This window comes from Pipistrellus hanaki, assembly GCF_964339955.1.
Source record: "Pipistrellus hanaki genome assembly, chromosome: 13".
Lineage (NCBI taxonomy): Eukaryota > Metazoa > Chordata > Mammalia > Chiroptera > Vespertilionidae > Pipistrellus > Pipistrellus hanaki.
The window spans coordinates 59,936,023-59,954,214 of NC_140515.1; the positions used below are offsets into that span (position 1 = coordinate 59,936,023).

The 18,192-nt window shown below is 72.7% G+C and overlaps 1 protein-coding gene across 1 annotated transcript in view; it reads right to left on the reverse strand.

Moving 5' to 3' along the window:
• Positions 1 to 18,192, reverse strand: part of NBEAL2 (neurobeachin like 2) — a 30,402-nt gene that overhangs the window by 2,081 nt on the left and 10,129 nt on the right. Inside the window, 40 exon segments of the mRNA XM_084901676.1 lie at positions 4 to 176; positions 298 to 350; positions 352 to 408; positions 2,578 to 2,658; positions 3,162 to 3,278; positions 3,344 to 3,352; positions 3,358 to 3,440; positions 4,126 to 4,243; positions 4,343 to 4,452; positions 5,088 to 5,218; positions 5,308 to 5,448; positions 5,529 to 5,653; positions 5,937 to 6,032; positions 6,137 to 6,426; positions 6,522 to 6,682; positions 7,024 to 7,159; positions 7,238 to 7,362; positions 7,700 to 7,857; positions 8,507 to 8,656; positions 8,825 to 9,148; positions 9,231 to 9,368; positions 9,555 to 9,732; positions 10,091 to 10,269; positions 11,450 to 11,971; positions 12,084 to 12,169; positions 12,333 to 12,492; positions 12,612 to 12,770; positions 12,855 to 13,008; positions 13,171 to 13,273; positions 13,414 to 13,573; positions 14,046 to 14,179; positions 14,353 to 14,527; positions 14,745 to 14,837; positions 14,932 to 15,014; positions 15,232 to 15,553; positions 15,722 to 15,838; positions 15,954 to 16,086; positions 16,170 to 16,771; positions 17,133 to 17,231; positions 17,534 to 17,617. Coding sequence (XP_084757802.1) covers positions 4 to 176; positions 298 to 350; positions 352 to 408; positions 2,578 to 2,658; positions 3,162 to 3,278; positions 3,344 to 3,352; positions 3,358 to 3,440; positions 4,126 to 4,243; positions 4,343 to 4,452; positions 5,088 to 5,218; positions 5,308 to 5,448; positions 5,529 to 5,653; positions 5,937 to 6,032; positions 6,137 to 6,426; positions 6,522 to 6,682; positions 7,024 to 7,159; positions 7,238 to 7,362; positions 7,700 to 7,857; positions 8,507 to 8,656; positions 8,825 to 9,148; positions 9,231 to 9,368; positions 9,555 to 9,732; positions 10,091 to 10,269; positions 11,450 to 11,971; positions 12,084 to 12,169; positions 12,333 to 12,492; positions 12,612 to 12,770; positions 12,855 to 13,008; positions 13,171 to 13,273; positions 13,414 to 13,573; positions 14,046 to 14,179; positions 14,353 to 14,527; positions 14,745 to 14,837; positions 14,932 to 15,014; positions 15,232 to 15,553; positions 15,722 to 15,838; positions 15,954 to 16,086; positions 16,170 to 16,771; positions 17,133 to 17,231; positions 17,534 to 17,617 — 6,319 coding nt within the window.

The window sequence follows — 18,192 nt, forward strand, 5'->3', positions numbered from 1 at the left end:
TACCCAGGTGCCGGTGGATCTGGCTCAGCAGCTTGCCCCGCGGCAGAGCGGTCACACACAGGCTGCCGTCCCAGTGGCCACCGCTGAACAGCAGCTTCCCGTCCGGGGCCACTGCCAGGGCCTGCCCGCTCAGGCCACCGCCCGGGACCCAGGGGCCGCTCAGCAGCCGCTGCCCCCTGGCCGAGGGAGGGAAGGACGGGTGAGGCCGGGGTCCCGAGGCCCTCGGGGTCCCTGGCCAGACCCCGCGCCGGCCAGCATTCTGCTTCGGGGACCCCCCGCCCCGCATAGCCCTCTCACTTGGTGGAGTCTTTGATGAACCTGAAGTAGTTGCTTATGTTGCGGTCGTAGGGCGACCAGCTGTGGCGACCAGCTGTGGGTGCCCAGCAGCCCGTTGGCACTCACGGTCACCTGCGGTCAGGGGGGCAGAAGCCGGTTTGGGGGCGGTCGGGGGGGGGGGGGGCGGAGGCCGGTTTGGGGGCGGTCGTGGGGGGGGCGGGGGCCGGTTTGGGGGCGGTCGGGGGGGGGGGCGGAGGCCGGTTAGGGGGCGGTCGGGGGGGGGGGGGGGGGGGGGGGGGGCCGAAGGCCGGTTTGGGGGCGGTCGGGGGGGGGGGGGGCGGAGGCCAGTTAGGGGGCGGTCGGGGGGGGGAGGCGGAGGCCGGTTTGGGGGCGGTCGGGGGGGGGCGGAGGCCGGTTTGGGGGCGGTCGGGGGGGGCGGAGGCCGGTTTGGGGGCGGTCGGGGGGGGGGGGCGGAGGCCGGTTTGGGGGCGGTCGGGGGGGGGGGGAGGCCGGTTTGGGGGCGGTGGGGGGGGGGCGGAGGCCGGTTTGGGGGCGGTCGGGGGGGGGAGGCGGAGGCCGGGTTTGGGGGCGGTCAAGGGGGGGGCGGAGGCCGGTTTGGGGGGCGGTCGGGGGGGGGGGCGGGAGGCCGGTTTGGGGGCGGTCGGGGGGGGGGCGGAGGCCGGTTGGGGGCGGTCGGGGGGGGGGGCGGAGGCCGGTTTGGGGGCGGTCGGGGGGGCGGGGGCGGAGGCCGGTTTGGGGGCGGTCGGGGGGGGGCGGAGGCCGGTTTGGGGCGGTCGGGGGGGGGGTGGGGGGGGCGGAGGCCGGTTTGGGGGCGGTCGGGGGGGGGGCGGAGGCCGGTTTGGGGGCGGTCGGGGGGCGGGGGCGGAGGCCGGTTTGGGGCGTCGGGGGGGGGGCGGAGGCCGTTTGGGGGCGGTCGGGGGGGGGTGGGGGGGGCGGAGGCCGGTTTGGGGGCGGTCGGGGGGGGTGGGGGGGGCGGAGGCCGGTTTGGGGGCGGTCGGGGGGGGGTGGGGGGGCGGAGGCCGGTTTGGGGGCGGTCGGGGGGGGGGCGGAGGCCGGTTTGGGGGCGGTCGGGGGGGGGTGGGGGGCGGAGGCCGGTTTGGGGGGCGGTCGGGGGGGGGGGGCGGAGGCCGGTTTGGGGGCGGTCGGGGGGGGGGGGGGCGGAGGCCGGTTTGGGGGCGGTGGGGGGGGGGGGGAGGGCCGTTTGGGGCGGTCGGGGGGGGGGGCGGAGGCCGGTTTGGGGGCGGTCGGGGGGGGGGGGGGCGGTGGCCGGTTTGGGGGGCGGTCGGGGGGGGGGGCGGAGGCCGGTTTGGGGGCGGTCGGGGGGGGGGGGGGCGGAGGCCGGTTTGGGGGCGGTCGGGGGGGGGGGGCGGAGGCCGGTTTGGGGGGCGGTCGGGGGGGGGGGCGGAGGCCGGTTTGGGGGCGGTCGGGGGGGGGGGGGGGCGGAGCCGGTTTGGGGGCGGTCGGGGGGGGGGGCGGAGGCCGGTTGGGGGCGGTCGGGGGGGGGGGGGCGGTGGCCGGTTTGGGGGGCGGTCGGGGGGGGGGAGGCGGAGGCCGGTTTGGGGGCGGTCGGGGGGGGGCGGAGGCCGGTTTGGGGGCGGTCGGGGGGGGGGGGGGGGGGGCGGAGGCCGGTTTGGGGGCGGTCGGGGGGGGGGGCGGAGGCCGGTTTGGGGGCGGTCGGGGGGGGGGGCGGAGGCCGGTTAGGGGGCGGTCGGGGGGGGGGGGGGCGGAGGCCGGTTTGGGGCGGTCGGGGGGGGGGCGGAGGCCGGTTTGGGGGCGGTCGGGGGGGGGGGGCGGAGGCCGGTTTGGGGGCGGTCGGGGGGGGGAGGCGGAGGCCGGTTTGGGGGCGGTCGGGGGGGGGCGGAGGCCGGTTGGGGGCGGTCGGGGGGGGGGGGGGCGGAGGCCGGTTTGGGGCGGTCGGGGGGGAGGCGGTGGCCGGTTTGGGGGCGGTCGGGGGGGGGGGGGGGGGCGGAGGCCGGTTTGGGGGCGGTCGGGGCGGGGGCGGAGGCCGGTTTGGGGGCGGTCGGGGGGGGGCGGAGGCCGGTTTGGGGGGCGGTCGGGGGGGGGGGCGGAGGCCGGTTTGGGGGCAGTCGGGGGGGGGGGGGGCGGAGGCCGGTTTGGGGCGGACGGGGGGGGGCGGAGGCCGGTTTGGGGGGCGGTCGGGGGGGGCGGAGGCCGGTTTGGGGGCGGTCGGGGGGGGGGGGCGGAGGCCGGTTTGGGGGCGGTCGGGGGGGGGGGGGGGGGGGGGGGCGGGGCGGGGGGCATCATGCCCAGCCCACTCACCAGCAGGTCCGGCGTCATGGAGGAGTGCAGCTGCCGGTGGGGAACCACGGCCAGCACCAGGGGCACGCCATCGCTGATGAGCTGCGGGTGGAGGGCAGGCGGGCTGTGTCCGAGGCCAACCTGCACCAGCTGCTCCCTGGGCACCGCTGCCTCCTCTACCCTCCGCCCCAGGGGCCCCTGGCTGGGGCACAGAGGCCCAGGTCCCACCGGGAAACACGTGTGAGACCAGAGGGTTTTCAGGGGGCAGCTCAGAAGCTGAGTGAGAAGCTGGGACAGACAGGGCCTCCAGCTTGATCCACCCACCCGTCACTCCCTGCCCCCAGCCTGCAGGCAGGAGGGGGCAGGCCTGGGCCTGCAGGCAGGAGGGGCAGGCCTGGGACACCGACAGGAAGGAGGGCGTGTCCTTGCAGATGCCCGCCCCCGCTGAGGCCCCGAGGTGTTGTCCGGGCCTTTTCCTGGCAGCTGCTCGCCCTCGGCCCCTGGCTTCCCCAGGGCCTGGGAATCAGTGGCCCTGGTTGACGTAGGCCTGCCGTCTGCCCCAACGGCTGGTAAGGAAGCAGCAGGTTCAGCTCATCTCCTCTCACCTCCGCAAAGAAGGCCCGGAGCTGGCCCAGGTGCTGGAAGATGCTGGGCGAGCTGGTGTCCAGGCGGGCCAGGCGCTGGGCGGCCTCCTCCGCGGACAGCCGGGCCGGGTGCGGCTCCTGCGGGCGAGCGGCCGGTTAGCTCCGGGCCCGGACCCCCCGCCCCGGGCTCCACGCCGCCTCACCCTGAGCAGCTGCAGGGAGTCTGCCCGAAGTTGCTGATGATGCCCTCCAGCGCCTTCCGTTCCCGCTCGTCCGTCACCTGGTCCAGGTCCACAGCCCCTGGTGGGCAGACGGAGCAGTCAGGACTCCTGTGCTCCCGGCCCCTACGCTGCCTCCTCCGCGCCCAGCCTCCACAGGCCCAGCCTCCAGGCCAGCCTCCAGGTGATCCCAGCCTCCACGGGGCCCAGCCTCCACGGGGCCCAGCCTCCAGGTGATCCCAGCCTCCAGGTGATCCCAGCCTCCACGGGGCCCAGCCTCCAGGTGATCCCAGCCTCCAGGTGATCCCAGCCTCCACGGGACCCAGCCTCCAGGTGATCCCAGCCTCCAGAGGGCCCAGCCTCCAGGGGGCCCAGCCTCCACGGGCCCAGCCTCCACAGGCCCAGCCTCCAGGTGATCCCAGCCTCCAGGGGGCCCAGCCTCCAGAGGGCCCAGCCTCCACGGGGCCCAGCCTCCACAGGCCCAGCCTCCAGGTGATCCCAGCCTCCAGGGAGCCCAGCCTCCACAGGCCCAGCCTCCAGGTGATCCCAGCCTCCACGGGGCCCAGCCTCCAGGTGATCCCAGCCTCCACGGGGCCCAGCCTCCACGGGGCCCAGCCTCCAGGTGATCCCAGCCTCCACGGGGCCCAGCCTCCACAGGCCCAGCCTCCAGGGGGCCCAGCCCCCAGGTGATCCCAGCCTCCACAGGCCCAGCCTCCACAGGCCCAGGCTCCAGGGGGCCAGCCTCCGCGCGCCCGGGGCATGCCCACCCTCATAGGTGCAGTAATAGAAGACGTTGAGGGCCTCCTCGGCGGCTGGGCCCCGCTGCTTGTAGCCAAAGATGAGGTCGATCCACTCGTGTAAGTGGGCGGACACGTGTTCCGACTCCTGGGTGGGTGGGCGGGAGGGGCGGTCAGTCCTGGGACAGACAGCAGACCCGAGCCTGACCTCAGCCCCGGCTGCCCGGCCGGGGGCTCCGGTCCTCACCAGGGCCTGGCGGTGCTGCTGGATGAAGTCCTCGGGGGAGCTGGCCCACGGCGGAAGCACCACGTCCCCCACCTTCTCATTGGTCAGCTGGAGGCAGCCCAGGTCAAAGCCTGGGACAGGGGACTGGTCAGCTGTCTCCACCCGGCCCCCGCCCGCGTCTCCTTCCCCCCACCTGTCCCCCACCCCATCTCCGCTCCCCCCACACCTGCCCCCAATCCCCATCTCCTACCCATCTCCTTCCCCCCACACCTACCCCCATCTCCTTCCCCCCACACCTGCCCCCCAATCCCCATCTCCTTCCCCCCCACCTGTCCCCCACCCCATCTCCTCTCTCCCCACACCTACCCCCAATCCCCATCTACCCATCTCCTTCCCCCCACACCTGCCCCCAATCCCCATCTCCTTCCCCCCCACCTGTCCCCATCTCCTTCCCCCCACACCTACCCCCCATCTCCTTCCCCCCACACCTGCCCCCAATCCCCATCTCCTTCCCCCCCACCTGTCCCCCACCCCATCTCCTTCCCCCCACACCTGCCCCCAATCCCCATCTCCTACCCATCTCCTTCCCCCCACACCTGCCCCCAATCCCCATCTCCTTCCCCATCTCCTCTCCCCCCACACCTGCCCCCCACCCCATCTCCTTCCCCCCACACCTGCCCCCAATCCCCATCTCCTTCCCCATCTCCTTCCCTCCACACCCGCTCCCCGTGCCCGGCCCGGTCGGCATCCCCACCCCAGTGCCTACCGTTCTGGTTCTCCAGGAAGTCGGGGAAGTAGAAGAATTCCGGGATCAGCTCCTTCACGTCGGCCAGGCTGTCCAGCCGGGCCTGCCAGGCCGCCGCCACCGAGTGGAACTGCCGGTCAGAGCAGTCGAAGCTGGGGAGGCCCGGGCCAAAGTGAGGCAGGTGGGGAAGACGGGGTGGGGGACCTGCCTCCTCCCCATTGCCGCCCCCGCCCCGGCGCACCGGCCGCTCTGCAGCTGCACGTGCAGCGAGGTGAAGGGCTCCATGCGGATGAGGTAGTGCATCACGCCCGCGGCGTTGGAGTAGTGGGTGCCGTAGTGGAACTTGTCGATGGTGCCCGCCGGGTCCTCGAAGCTCTCGTACCTGGAGCCACAGTGGCGGGGGGGTCGGCAGACGCCTCCAGAGCCCGTCCCGCCCGAGCCCCGCCCGGCCCACATGCTCACTTCTCCCTCACGAGCTGGGCATGCTTGGGGTTCACCACACCGATGGGCTTGGACAGGTCCCGGAAGACGGCTGGGTTGCTGAGGTCCAGGGTGGGGGACACGTAGTCCTGGAGGACCCAGGGGAACTGGCCGCCCCCGGGGCAGGAGCCGCGTGAGGGTCCCGCGGGCCTGCCTGCCGCTCCCCTGCCCTCGCCCTCAGGAAGACGGAGAGGCCCCGGGGGAGCTGGCCAGGAGGGGGCCAGAGGGGCTGGGTGTGTGTGTGTGTGTGTGTGTGTTTGTTGGGGTGGGGGGTTGGTGGCAGGAACTGAGGCCAGGGCTTAGGCAGCACCACCCTAGGACCATGCTCAGGGGGGCCCCCAGCGGTGCCTCCTCTGGGTGAGCCACGGTGGGTAGGGAGCGGGCGCTCACCACGGGGTACTGGGACAGGTCGTTGTACGTCCGCCCGGCGATGGTGTTGAGCTGCATCAGGTACTCGAAGTTGGATATTTCCCGCTGGACCCATTTCTGGGGGGACGGGGGGGCGGGGTAGCAAGAGGTGAGCCAGCGGAGAGGTCCAGCATGCCTCCGACCGCAGGCCGGCGACCCCGCCCCTCGCCTCCGGGCCCCACCTGGGTGAGGCCGGAGGCGCGCAGCATCTCCTGGGGGGAGCGGCTGCTCAGGTAGCCGTGGGTGGGTGGCCGCAGGCGCAGCAGCCACTTGTACACCTGGTTGCGCAGCTGGGTGTGGGGCGGCGCGGAGCCAGGCTGGGGCCGGGGCCCGCCCGGCCTGCTGGGGAAGTTGAGGAAGTAGTTGGCCTGGTCCACGAAGAAGAGCTCCAGCGCCGAGCGGCGCAGGTTGAAGCGCCGCAGGTACACCTCGCGCAGCTGGGCCAGCGGCCGCCGGAAGTCGTGGCCGATGCCTGCCGGGCGGAGAGAGGGCGCAGGGGTCGCTCGGCTTGGCCCAGCGGGCCGCCCCCCCGGCCGCCCCCCCTCCCCGCAGCCCCCCTCCACGCACCCTCCTCGGTCTCCGCGCGCTCGGCGCTGCCGTCGTAGAAGTAAATGTGCTGCGTGGTGACCTCCAGCAGCCCCGGCACCACGGCCACCACCGTGACCAGCTGGCACTCGGCCGACAGCACCAGCTTCTCGTGCTGCTCGTCCAGCTCGGCCGCCTCCATCCTGCGGGGCGGCGCCCGCGTCAGGCTCTCGCCCCGGACTCCCTTCCCGGGAGCCCAGGAGCACGCCCCGGGGGCCACCCCGTCAGAGGGGAGGGAGGACCGCTCAGGGTCCAGGCCGGCCCAGGTCCTGCCCCGGGGTCTCTGAGTGTCTGGCCAGGACGCCAACGCGTGTGCCCAGCTTCTCCTCGCTGCGCCCCTGCCCACTCCCGTGGAAGAGCAACACCTCTCGCCAGCCCCCCGGATTCGGGCAGTCTGCGGCAGAGGGCACGGACTCGGGGTCAAGCCCCAGCGGGCATGTGCCCGGAGCAGCCCTGCCCCCTCCGCTCTCCCAGTCCCACTCACGCGGTCTCCAGGGAGGCCAGCTCGTCCTCGCCCAGCTGGTCCTCCGGCAGCTCCTCGGGCGCGGAACTGACCTTGGCCTCTCTGGTCACTGCCAGGGGCAGCGCGGCCTCCTCGGTGGGCGTCAGGGGGGCCTCGCCTGCAATGCGCCCGCGGTGTTCAGCCGGAAGGGGCCCGGGCAGCGGAGGCCGGGCGGCCCAGCTGGCTCCCCTCTCACCTAGGTTGTCGCGGAGGGCGCTGGCCTCCAGGTGGGCGTTGAAGTGATGGTTGGGCACCAGCTTCAGACGCATGCGCGAGTATGTCTCGGCCCTGGACATCTTCCACCGGGGCGGGGGCGGGTCCCTGCAGACACCCAGGACAGGTGGTTCCTCCCAGGCTGCCCCCAGCACCCAGGCTCTCCAGGCCCCTTCCTCCCTCCCCTTCCCCGCCCACAGAGGACCCCGCCCCGAGCACCACCCACCTGAGGGCCCGCCCCGCCCACAGAGGACCCCGCCTCGAGCACCACCCACCTGAGGGCCCGCCCCCACCCAGAGCCCCGCCCACACGAGGTGCAGGCCAATCTGTGCCATCCCTCAGAGGACCGCCCCGTGATAGCCCCGCCCATGTCCGAGCCCCGCCCACCACAGGGCCCATGCCCCGCCCCTAGCTCCGCCCTCCTGGCGGCCCGGGCCCCGCCCACCTGAGGGCCCAGGCGCCGCAGGGGCTGCAGAGGCGCCGCCAGAGGGCGCCCCAGTGCAGCAGCGCCGTGGAGAGCTGCGCCGCCTGCTGCTTCAGCGCCGCCCCGAAGCGCAGCCCCTCCTGGCGCGCCCGCCGCTGCACCGGCTCCAGCACCAGCTCCTGCGGGGGCGGGGGCGACGGTGAGTCCGGGCGTCCGTCCCGGGTCAGGAGGCCCCGGTGAGGGAGAGGGTGGGGGTGAGGGAGAGGGTGAGGGAAGAGGGTGAGGGTGGGGGTGAGGGAGAGGGAGAGGGTGAGGGTGAGGGAGAGGGTGGGGGTGAGGGAGAGGGTGAGGGAGAGGGTGAGGGTGAGGGAGAGGGTGAGGGTGAGGGTGAGGGAGAGGGTGAGGGAGAAGGTGGGGGTGAGGGAGAGGGTGAGGGAGAGGTGAGGGTGAGGGTGAGGGAGAGGGTGAGGGAGAGGGTGAGGGTGAGGGAGAGGGTGAGGGAGAGGGTGAGGGAGAAGGTGGGGGTGAGGGAGAGGGTGAGGAGAGGGTGAGGGTGAGGGTGAGGGTGAGGGTGAGGAGGGGTGGGGGTGGGGAGAGGGTGAGGAGAGGGTGAGGGTGAGGGTGAGGGAGAGGAGAGGGTGAGGGAGAAGGTGGGGTGAGGGTGAAGGTGGGGGTGAGGGTGAGGTGGGGGTGAGGAGAGGGTGAGGAGAGGGTGAGGGTGAGGGTGAGGGAGAGGGTGAGGGTGAGGGAGAGGGTGGGGGTGAGGGTTAGGATGGGTGTGAGGATGAGGGTGAGGCTGAGGCGCGGCTGCGGGCCGCCCGCTGGCACCTGGAAAGCCTGCCTGCTGAGGGCGCGCTCCCGCTGGCGCCGCTGCCCGCTGCTCATGAGCGTGTCGTAGCAGGAGTTCCAGAAGCCGGACATGAGGTCGTGGCTCTTGGCGTAGGTGTCCATCTCGAACTGGGACATGGTGGGCTGCACCTGGGGTGAGGGGGTGGGGGCGGTGAGGGGGGTTAAGAGGGGGGTGAGGGCGGTGAGGGCGGTTAAGAGGGGGGTGAGGGGTGCTGAGGGGGGTTGAGGGGGAGGAGGCAGCCTTCGGGGCAGGCTCCGGCCCCCCTCCCCTCCCCTCCCACACCCTGCCGCGGGCACCTGCTTGTCGATGAAGTGGCGCCATTCGGGGGTGGCGCAGAAGGCCTGGAAGTCCTCGAAGAAGGTGGGGCTGCCGTTGGTGGGCGGCAGGGAGGGCAGCCCCCACTGCAGCCCCAGCGGCCCGTAGGCGCGGTCCAGCAGCGTCCGCACCAGCGGCACCAGCCAGGAGCAGCGCTCCCCCGCGGCCGCCGCGCAGCGGGCGGTGCCCAGGGCCCGCGCCAGCGCCGCCTCCAGCTTGGAGAGCACGTAGCAGGCTTCCTCCCGCCGCATGGGCACCGCGGTCTGCAGCAGCGAGTGCAGCCTCACGTAGGCCTGGGCGTGCAGCTGGGGGCACAGGGCAGTGTGGGTGCCCAGCCCCAGAGCTCGTGGCCGCGCCCCCCGCGCCCGCCCGCGCCCCGAGCCTCACCTGCGGGTCCTCCAGCAGGATGTAGCCCAGCACGAGGTGCAAGCCGATCTGGGCCATCTCCCGGAGGTCCCCCGTGCCGCTGGCCAGGTGGGCCCAGGCTCCCAGGCGGTCCAGCAGGTTGCACACGCCTTCAAAGAGCTGCCACCGACACCCCGCAGCCGTCACCCTCGGGGACGGAGTGAGGGGAGGGGGGCGGGGGATCACACAGACAGACAAGTCCATGCTCAGACGGCGTGTGGACCCACCGGGACTGCACACACGCCCACCCCCCACCCCCCACCCCCCGTCGCCTGCAGACCCGGAGTGTGAGTCCCACGCCCGCACCTTCTCGCTCCACAGCTCCTGGCTGCCGTGGCCCTCGGAGTGCAGGAAGTCCTGCAGCAGGCGCAGCAGCCAGAGCACCTGCCGGGTGAGGCCGGCCAGGCTCTCCACTGAGGCCGCCTTGGTGGCCGACGCCTCCTTGATGTCGCTCAGGGCGGACTCCAGCATCATCTCCAGGAGGCTGGGGACGGGCGGGTGAGGGGCTCAGGTGTCTGCCGCCTGTCCTCCCCACAGGCCTGCCTGCCCTCCCTGCCCTCTGCTGCCCTCCCCGCTGGCCTGCCCTCCCCACAGGCCTGCCTGCCCTCCCTGCCCTCTGCTGTCCTCCCCGCCGGCCTGCCCTCCCCACAGGCCTGCCTGCCCTCCTGCCTGCCCTCCCTCCCCTCTGCTGTCCTCCCCACCGGCCTGCCCTCCCCACAGGCCTGCCCTCCCCACAGGCCTGCCTGACCTCCTGCCTGCCCTCCCCCCCCTCTGCTGTCCTCCCCGCCGGCCTGCCCTCCCCACAGGCCTCCGGAAGGCCCCACCCCCGGGGACACCCTCACCTGCGCTTGATGCAGTCCGGGGGGCGCACCAGGGTGGCCGAGGCCCCCAGCTGGGTGAGCACGGAGAAGACCTGGCCACGCTCCCGCCAGGCAGCCTCGTCGCTGTCCTCCACGCCCCGCCACGTCACCAGGAACAGCATGTTGGTGAGCAGGTTGCACAGCTCCTCCTCGGGGGGCTGCTGTGGGCCCAGAGGGGCGGGGCCGGGGTCAGGCTGACCTCATGCTGTGCCAGTCAGCACCCTTGCCCACCTCTTGTAGGGACCAATAGATGGCCTGGCTCTGAGGCCTCTGCCACTGCTGAGGAGGATCCAGGGTTTCAGTGACCCGAGACAGGCCTAGGCCAGTGGTCGGCAAACTCAGGCAACAGCCAAACATCAGCAGTACAACGATTGAAATTTCTTTGGAGAGCCAAATTTTTTAAAACTTAAACTTCTTCTAACGCCACTTCTTCAAAGTAGACTTGCCCAGGCCGTGATATTTTGTGGAAGAGCCACACTCAAGGGGCCAAAGAGCCACATGTGGCTCTCGAGCCGCAGTTTGCCGACCACGGGCTTGGGTGATTCACAAATTATATTTCAGTCCTCATGAGCCTCAAGAACTGCCCTGGAGCCCAGCTCAGTGGTTGAGTGTCGACCTAGGAACCAGCAGGTCATAGTTTGATTCCTGGTCAGGGCACAGGCCCTAGTTGTGGGCTCGATCCCCAGTGCAGGGCGTGTAGGAAGCAGCCGGTCCATGCTTCTCTCTCATCATTGATGTTTCTGTCTCTTTCTCTCCTTCTCTGAACCAGTAAAGATACATTAAAAAGAAAAGGAAAGAGAAGGGAAGGGAAGGGAAGGGAAGGGAAGGGAAGGGAAGGGAAGGGAAGGGAAGGGAAGGGAAGAAAGAAAGAGAAAGAAAGAAAGAAAAGAGCTGCACTGCCAAAACCGGTTTGGCTCAATGGATAGAGCGTCGGCTTGGGGACTGAAGGGACCCGGGTTCGATTCCGGGCGGGCATATCCCCAGTGGGGGGTGTGCAAGAGGCAGCTGATCGATGACTCTCTCTCATCAATGTTTCTAACTCTCTATCTCTCTCCCTTCCTCTCTGTACAAAATCAATAAAATATGTTTAAAAAAAAAAAAAGAAAGGAGCTGCACTGAATGCTCTGGAAGGTGCCATAGACTGAGCAGAGGCCGGACTTGAGGCCCAGAAGCACCGGGCAGGACCAGGGGGCTGTCCACGGACCCTGCAAAGCCCCGCCCTGGCTGGAACCCCACTGGCAGCTGCAGCCCGATGTCAGGCAGGGCCTCCCCTGTGGAAAGGCTACCGCCTGGCTCCTGCTGAGGTGTCCCGAGCGCAGAGGGCGGCAGAGGGCCCCTCACCTGGGGGTTGCTGGTGTTAGAGGTGTCGTCCCCGCTGGTGGTGGGCTCCGGGAGGCTGCCGTCCCCCAGCACGTTGGAGAGACTGGAGCTGTGGCGGCCCTGGGCGGGGGGGAAGGGCCGGGGGCCGTCCAGCGGGGACGGTGTGCCTGGCTGGCTGGCCGGGGTGAGGGTCCCGCTGCCGCCGCTGCCGCTGCCGCCGCCGGCGATGTTGCCCGAGCCCACGCTGGACCGCTCCAGGCCCAGGTCCAGGGGCGGGGAGAACGGGGAGAGGGCGTGGTAGAAGGCGTCGGGGTCGGGGCCGGGGCCCTCCGCGGGCAGGAAGACGTCCGAGGGCTCGGGGGACTCGGAGGGCGGCCGGGGCGGGGCGGGCTCCGGGGAGGCGGGCCGCTCGGGGGGGCAGGGCGGGGGGCTGCGGGCCGGGGCGGCCTCCAGCACGTACAGCCGGGTCAGCACGTCCTGCCAGCCGGCCTGCCGGGCCAGCAGCCGCACCACGTCGGGCTGCCCGTAGAAGAGGTGGAAGAGCTGCGGGCGGGGCACCGGGTGAGGGCTCGCCTTTCCGGGGAGCCTCCGGGACCCTCGCTGCGCAGACCGGTGAGCCCTCAGGGCGGCCCCCAAGCTGCACCCCCACACTCACCTTGCGACAGATGTCCAGGCGGACGCTGAGGTCGGCCTGGAGGGACAGCTGCACCACGGCCATCAGGTCTGAGAGGCTCAGGCAGTCTGGGAGGAGGGCCAGAGGGGCCTGAGCCTGAGCCTGAGCCTGACCCTCCCCTGCTGGCTCAGCCATGGCCCCTGCACCCCCCCCCCTCTGCCCACCTGCCCTGTTCCCGGAGCCATGTCACCCCTCCACCTGGCCTGCCCTCTGACCCCAGCCAGGTGGTACCTGTGCCCAGGAACAGCTTGTAGAGGCCCTGGCAGAGCTGGAGGGAGGCCGCGCCCTCGGGCAGGCAGGCGACGAGCCCCTGGAGGCCGCCCTCTCGGAGCCGGAGCCGCTGCCGGCCGTGCTCAGCCGGGTGCTCGCTCTGCTGCAGCCTGCGCAGGACCTGGCAGGGTGGACGGCACCACAGGGCGGAGTCACCACGGGGGATGTCCCCGAGCTCCCTGGGCCTCGGGCAGGGCCAGGGCGGCATGCGGGGTCAGGGGTCGTGGGGGGCACGGGTACCTTGCAGATGCGCTCGGGCAGCTGGGGCAGGGGCCACGGTCGCACCAGCAGCGCCAGCAGCACCTCCAGGTTTCCCGGCTCCAGCAGGAAGCCCGCCACGAGCTCCTGGGCAGGCGAGCCGTGCAGCAGGGCCAGCAGCAGGTTCAGGGCGCCCAGCACCTGGGCGGCACACAGGCTCATGCTGGGCAGGGTCTCCCCACGTGGCCGCCCCCCCCGCTGCCCTGTCACCAGCCCCCAGCCTACCAGGCCAGCGTCCCCCGCAGCCGCCAGGAAGCTCAGCACCACCGGCAGGTCCTCGGCCAGGGAGCCCCGCGCCAGGAGCCCCTGCACCAGCTCCAGGAGGGGGGTCTGCACCGTGCGCAGCTCGTCGGCCGCCAGGGGGCACTCCCGCTGCGAGCTGCACAGGGCGGTCCCCCACCACCCAGGGCCGGGGAACGGGGACACGGAGGAGAGAGAGCAGGGAGGGGGGCAGTGAGCCGGGGGCCTGGACCCCCCGGCCCCCACGGCCCCCAGAGGCCGCGGGGTCGGCCCCGGGCGGCCTGCCCCTCCCCGGCCTCACCTGTAGTGGGCATGCAGGGCGTCGAGGACGAACTGGACCCCGTACTTCTTCTGCAGCTTCTGTCGGTGCCTGCGGACTACGCTGGCCAGGTAGTGGGCGTGGCCTGGGCGGGCATCGCAGAGGGCTCAGGCCGAGCCCTAGCTGAGCTGACGCTCCCGGTGCTCCCGGTGAGGGTCGTGTTCCCCTCCGACACCCCGGGGCCAGCACGCCCCTTGGCACAGGAACACCCAGGCTCCCACCTACCGAGGCGCACGGGGAAGTCGCTGAGGGCCCAGAGGTGGAAGTGGAAGAGCAGGTGGTGGTAGAGGGGGTACAGGAGGGGCCCGCTGCCCTCGGCGGCCGCCTGCTCCATCAGCAGCTGGGCAGCCAGCAGCACGTTCATGTCCATGGCCCTGCCGGGAACCTGGAGCGGAGGAGCGGAGTGAGAGGCCGGCCCTGCCCGCCGCCGTGCAGCCTCCGGCTCCCACTCTGCCCGGCTCCCGCTCTGCCTGGCTCCCGCTCTGCCCGGCTCCCGCTCTGCCCGGCTCCGGCTCTGCTGCTGGACCCCTCCGGGGCCCCTCCAGCCCCCGCCTGCCGAGCAGTCCCCGTCCCACTGAGCTGGTGCCTCCCCCGGGCCCTCAGCCTCACCCTGCCCAGAGAGGAAGGGAGAGGGAGAGAGAGAAACATCCATGATGAGAGAGGATCACGGATCGGCTGCCTCCTGCACGCCCCGCACTGGGGATCCAGCCCGCACCCAGGCCTGTGCCCCTGTAGGGAATTGAACCTCGACCTCCCGGTTCCTAGGTGGACGCTCCACCCCTGAGCCACGCGGCCGGGCCTGCCCAGCCTCTCAGGGCCCCTCACATGCTCCTCTCCCAGGAGGCCCCCGGGCCCACCTTGCGCAGCAGCGCCCCGAGGATGGCGGGGCCCTGGCACTGCACCAGGCTCTCCTGGTTCACGGGGTGGCCCTGCAGGAAGTTCCGCAGCATCAGCAGGAAGGCCGCCACCGCGTTCCTCTCCATCCGCTCCTCTGCGGCCGCAGGAAGGGGACAGGTGTGTGCGTCACGGGCCTGCCAGCGGCCACAGACTCGGCCCTCCGACCTCTCCCCACCCCTCGCCTCCCACCCCCCGCCCCCTGCCCGCCACCCGCCACCCGCCACCAACATCCGCCCCCCCACCCCCCGCCCGGCACCGGACGCTCACCTGGGGACTTGTTCAGGGCGAGGGGCAGGCCCGGGGTGTTGTGGCCAGAGGTCAGCTCGGGCCCCACAAGGTCGTGCGTCTCAGCCGGACCTGCCTCGGCCTCCAGGGGCTGCGCGGCCACTCGCTCCAGGAGGGGCAGCAGGGCGCCCATGCCGCCCACACAGCTCACCACGTCCTGGGGGCGGGTGGGCGGGCGTGAGAGCAGCTCCAGCCCTGCCCTGGCCCTGCCACCCATCCTGTCTGTCCTGGGCACTCGGGCCGGGGAGTTCTGCTCTCAAACCCAGGCCTCCTGAAGGCCTCCCAGGGCACCGTGCCGCACCCCAGCCCGCCCTTACATACACGTGCCCACACGTGCCCACGCCCACGCTCTGTACATACACGTGCCCACACACCTTCACGTCCCAGGTCTCCACCCGGTGGCCGGTCAGGCGGCCGTCCAGCCCGTGCCCAGGGGACAGGTCCAGGCACATGTTGTCCTGACAGGCCTGCGGGCGGGCGAGTGGGCAGCAGGATCAGGTGGGGGGTGGCCGGCGTGGGGTGCGGGGAGGTCACGGGGCCGAGCCAGCTGCCCCCCAGTACCTGAGGGGAGTAATGGAGGAGCAGCTTGGCGCCCAGTTCCTGCAGGTCGCCCTCGGGCTTGAAGGGTGCTGTCTCGTTGGGCCCTGGGGGGGAAGGGGGGAAGGGGAAGGATGGAAGAGGGGGACAGGGCCTTCACACCGGCTGCCCCCCGGCCAAGCCCCATCCAGATCCCTGCCCAGAGTCCTTCCCGGGATGCCTTCTCCCCCGAGCCCCTACTTTCCGGCCTGGGCTCTCTGAGGCTCCAGCCACCCTGAGTGGGGACCGGGGGTGGGGCGGGGGCGGCCGGGAGGGGCTGCGTACCCAGGCTGCACAGGGCCTGCAGGGCCGCCGCGGGCAGGGCTTCGTGGAAGATGGCCACGGCCCCCAGCTCGCCCTCCAGGGAGGTGGGGCTGCCCCAGCGCGTGTCCTGGGTGCCTGCGAGGGTGGAGCTGATGCTGCCCTCCTGCGGAGGGGCCCCCAGCCCCGCCCCCCAGCCCAGCCCCGCCGTCGCCGGGACCGACTGGGAGCGGGTGAGGGAGGGGTGCGTGGGCGCCGGGGCGGTGTGCGCGGCTGGCGCCGGCAGCCCCGTGGTGGTGGTCGTCGTGCGGTGGCCGGCGGAGCCGATGCAGCAGGAGGAGAAGGGCTGGGGGCGGGGGAACGGGGGGGGGGGGGCAGTGAGCTCACAGCACAGCCTGGGGTCCACCCGCATCCAGCTCTGCAAGAGGCCCCCAGGGCTGCACATACACACACACACACACACACACACACACACACACCCCGTCCAGGTCCCCCCAAACCCGGCCGGGCGCACCTCGGTGAGGGAGGGGCAGCGGAGGGGCGCGGTCCTGACCAGGTGGCCGTCCTTGTAGACGTGCACCAGGTTCTGGCTGAAGAGCCAGCCCGGCACATGGACGACGGCCACGCAGTGCTGGGACAGAGCACGGGGCGTCAGGCTGGGGCGGGGAGGGGGGCACCTGCCGGCCGCCTGAGGATGTGTATCCGCCCCCTCCCCCCGCCCCCCGGCACACAGGATGGAGGCTCACCCAGGCAGAGTCGGCAAAGGACACCTCCGGCAAGCTCAGGGTCAGGTACTCCTTCCTGGTGCACACGGCCACCACCAGGGTCCCGGCCGCCGTGAAGAAGGCCTCGAACCCGGAGCCGCTGCTGGTGAAGAAGCTGGGGACAGGCCGAGCCCGTGAGGCCTGCTGGTCCTCCGTGCCCCTGGCACCCGGCCCGGTCCCCAGCACGCACCCACCCACCTGTACAGCTGCTTCCGCTGGAGACGCCGGGCGGGGGCGGGGGCCGGGGCGGCGGCCGGCGGGTGCAGGCAGAGCCAGGCGTGGAAGGTGAAGCCGGTGCCCGGCCAGCGCTGCACGGGGGGCACCATGATGCCCGCCATGCCGGGCGTGAGGTCGAAGTAGTGCAGGGCGCGCGCGGGGCCCCGGGGCCGGGCCATGCCCGACAGCACGCGGATGACGGCGCCCGCGTGGCGGGCACCCGCGGCCTCGGCCCCGCCCGGCCCGGCGTCCAGCCCGGGGGGCGGGCGGAGCAGGTGGCGCAGCTCCCGGGGCCTCAGCGACACGCGGCCCAGGGCCTGCAGCAGCGCCAGCAGCTGGTCCCGGCAGCGGGCGCCCAGGGCCGCGCCCGCGCCCAGCGTCTCCAGCAGGCAGCCCACCAGCCCGGCCCGCACGCAGGTGGCGCGGCTGGCGGGGCCGCTGTCGCAGAGCCGCGCCAGGCGCTGGGCCAGGAAGAGCTGCTGCTCGGCCGAGGGCAGCGCGGGCAGCCAGCGCGTCAGCACCAGCACCGGCTGCTCGTTGCGCACGGGTGGCGGCGGGCACGCGCTGTGGTCGCCCTCCACGGCCTGCGGGGAGAGCGGTCCTAGCTCCTGGGCCCTGGCCGGAGCAGGTAGCCTGCCCCCGTGGGGCTCCTCTCCCGGTGCACTCGCCCCAGACCTCCCCGCAGCTCCCAGGCTGTGTCCCAGGCCCAGTCCTGACGACCGTCCTCCAGCCCCTTACTTGGCCTAACGCCCAGGGGAATCCTGGGACTTACTAACATGCAGCAGCTTCAGGCCCCCAGCAGCCCAGCACCTCCCCGCAGCCGCCCCGACACGGGCCAGCCACAGTCACAGGGTGTGCTAGCCGTGGCCACAGCCCCCCAGGTGAAGGGGGGCCCCCCCGGAGGCTCCGCCTCGGCCCTGGCTGCCCAGCCCGCTGCCCCCTCACCATGTTGAGCAGCTCCTGCAGCAGCCGGTGGGTGGGGGGGCCGTGGCTCTGCAGAACCTCGTGCAGGTGGGGGTAGCCGATGCGCTCCTTGAACACCTCCTGGGGGCGGGGGGCACGGACGTGGTTGTGGGCCCAGGGCAACTCACCCCCACGGAAACCCTGGCGGAGGCAGCAGTGCCCAGGGCTCCACAAGCTGGCAGGGGCGGGGCTGCGAGGGACTCGGGGGTGGAGGGGAGGTCCACACGTCCATCCCCCAAGCAGTCCCCACCCAGGACACCAGCTCCAGGGCCGACGGATGGCCGGCCGGCCCAGGGCCTGACTGCACGGTCCGGCTCCCCTGCTCTGACAGCCTCCTGCCACAGTGCCTGTCCCTCCCGCCCAGCCCTGCCGCGTGGCCTCACCTTGGCCGAGGGGGAGCCACTCATGACGCAGGTCAGCACCTTGACCACGTGGACGGCAATGGCGTCGGAGTCCTGGTCCAGCACCTGGGGGAGGGGCAGTCAGGAGAGCCGGGCACCACCGCTGGCAGCGGGCACTGCAGTAGGAGGGGCGCAGGGCCAGGAGCAGGTGCCCAGGGCGGTGGCTGAGCGGGCGGGGGGCTCTGGGGGCACGGCAACCCCGGCTGGCACCAGGCCCTCCACGCCGCCCGAGCTGCTGGGCCTCAGCCGGACCCCGGGCCCTCTCAGAGTGGCTGGCCAGAGCCACTCTGACCGAGAGGCCAGGGACAGCGCCAAGGCTGGGAGGCCCTCTCGCCACACCCCTCCGTCTGGGGGCTTATGGGCCGCCGCCCCTCCATCCACCCCCGCCCACACCAGTCACATGTGCAGGCAGGCCAGCAAGTGCCCTCCACCCAGGATGATTGGCAGGGCAGGGAATGGGGGGCGATCATCACAGAACCTCAGAGCCAGAAGAACCTTCGAGACCTCGCAGTGTGCCCTGCCCCTTGCCCCCCAGATCCAAGGGGGGACACTGAGGCTCCTCTGGCTGACCCCGAGAGCCCGAGGCAGCGGCTCACTCCCTGCCCTAGCCTGAGGGGCCGGCCCGCCCAGGGGCGTGGGGA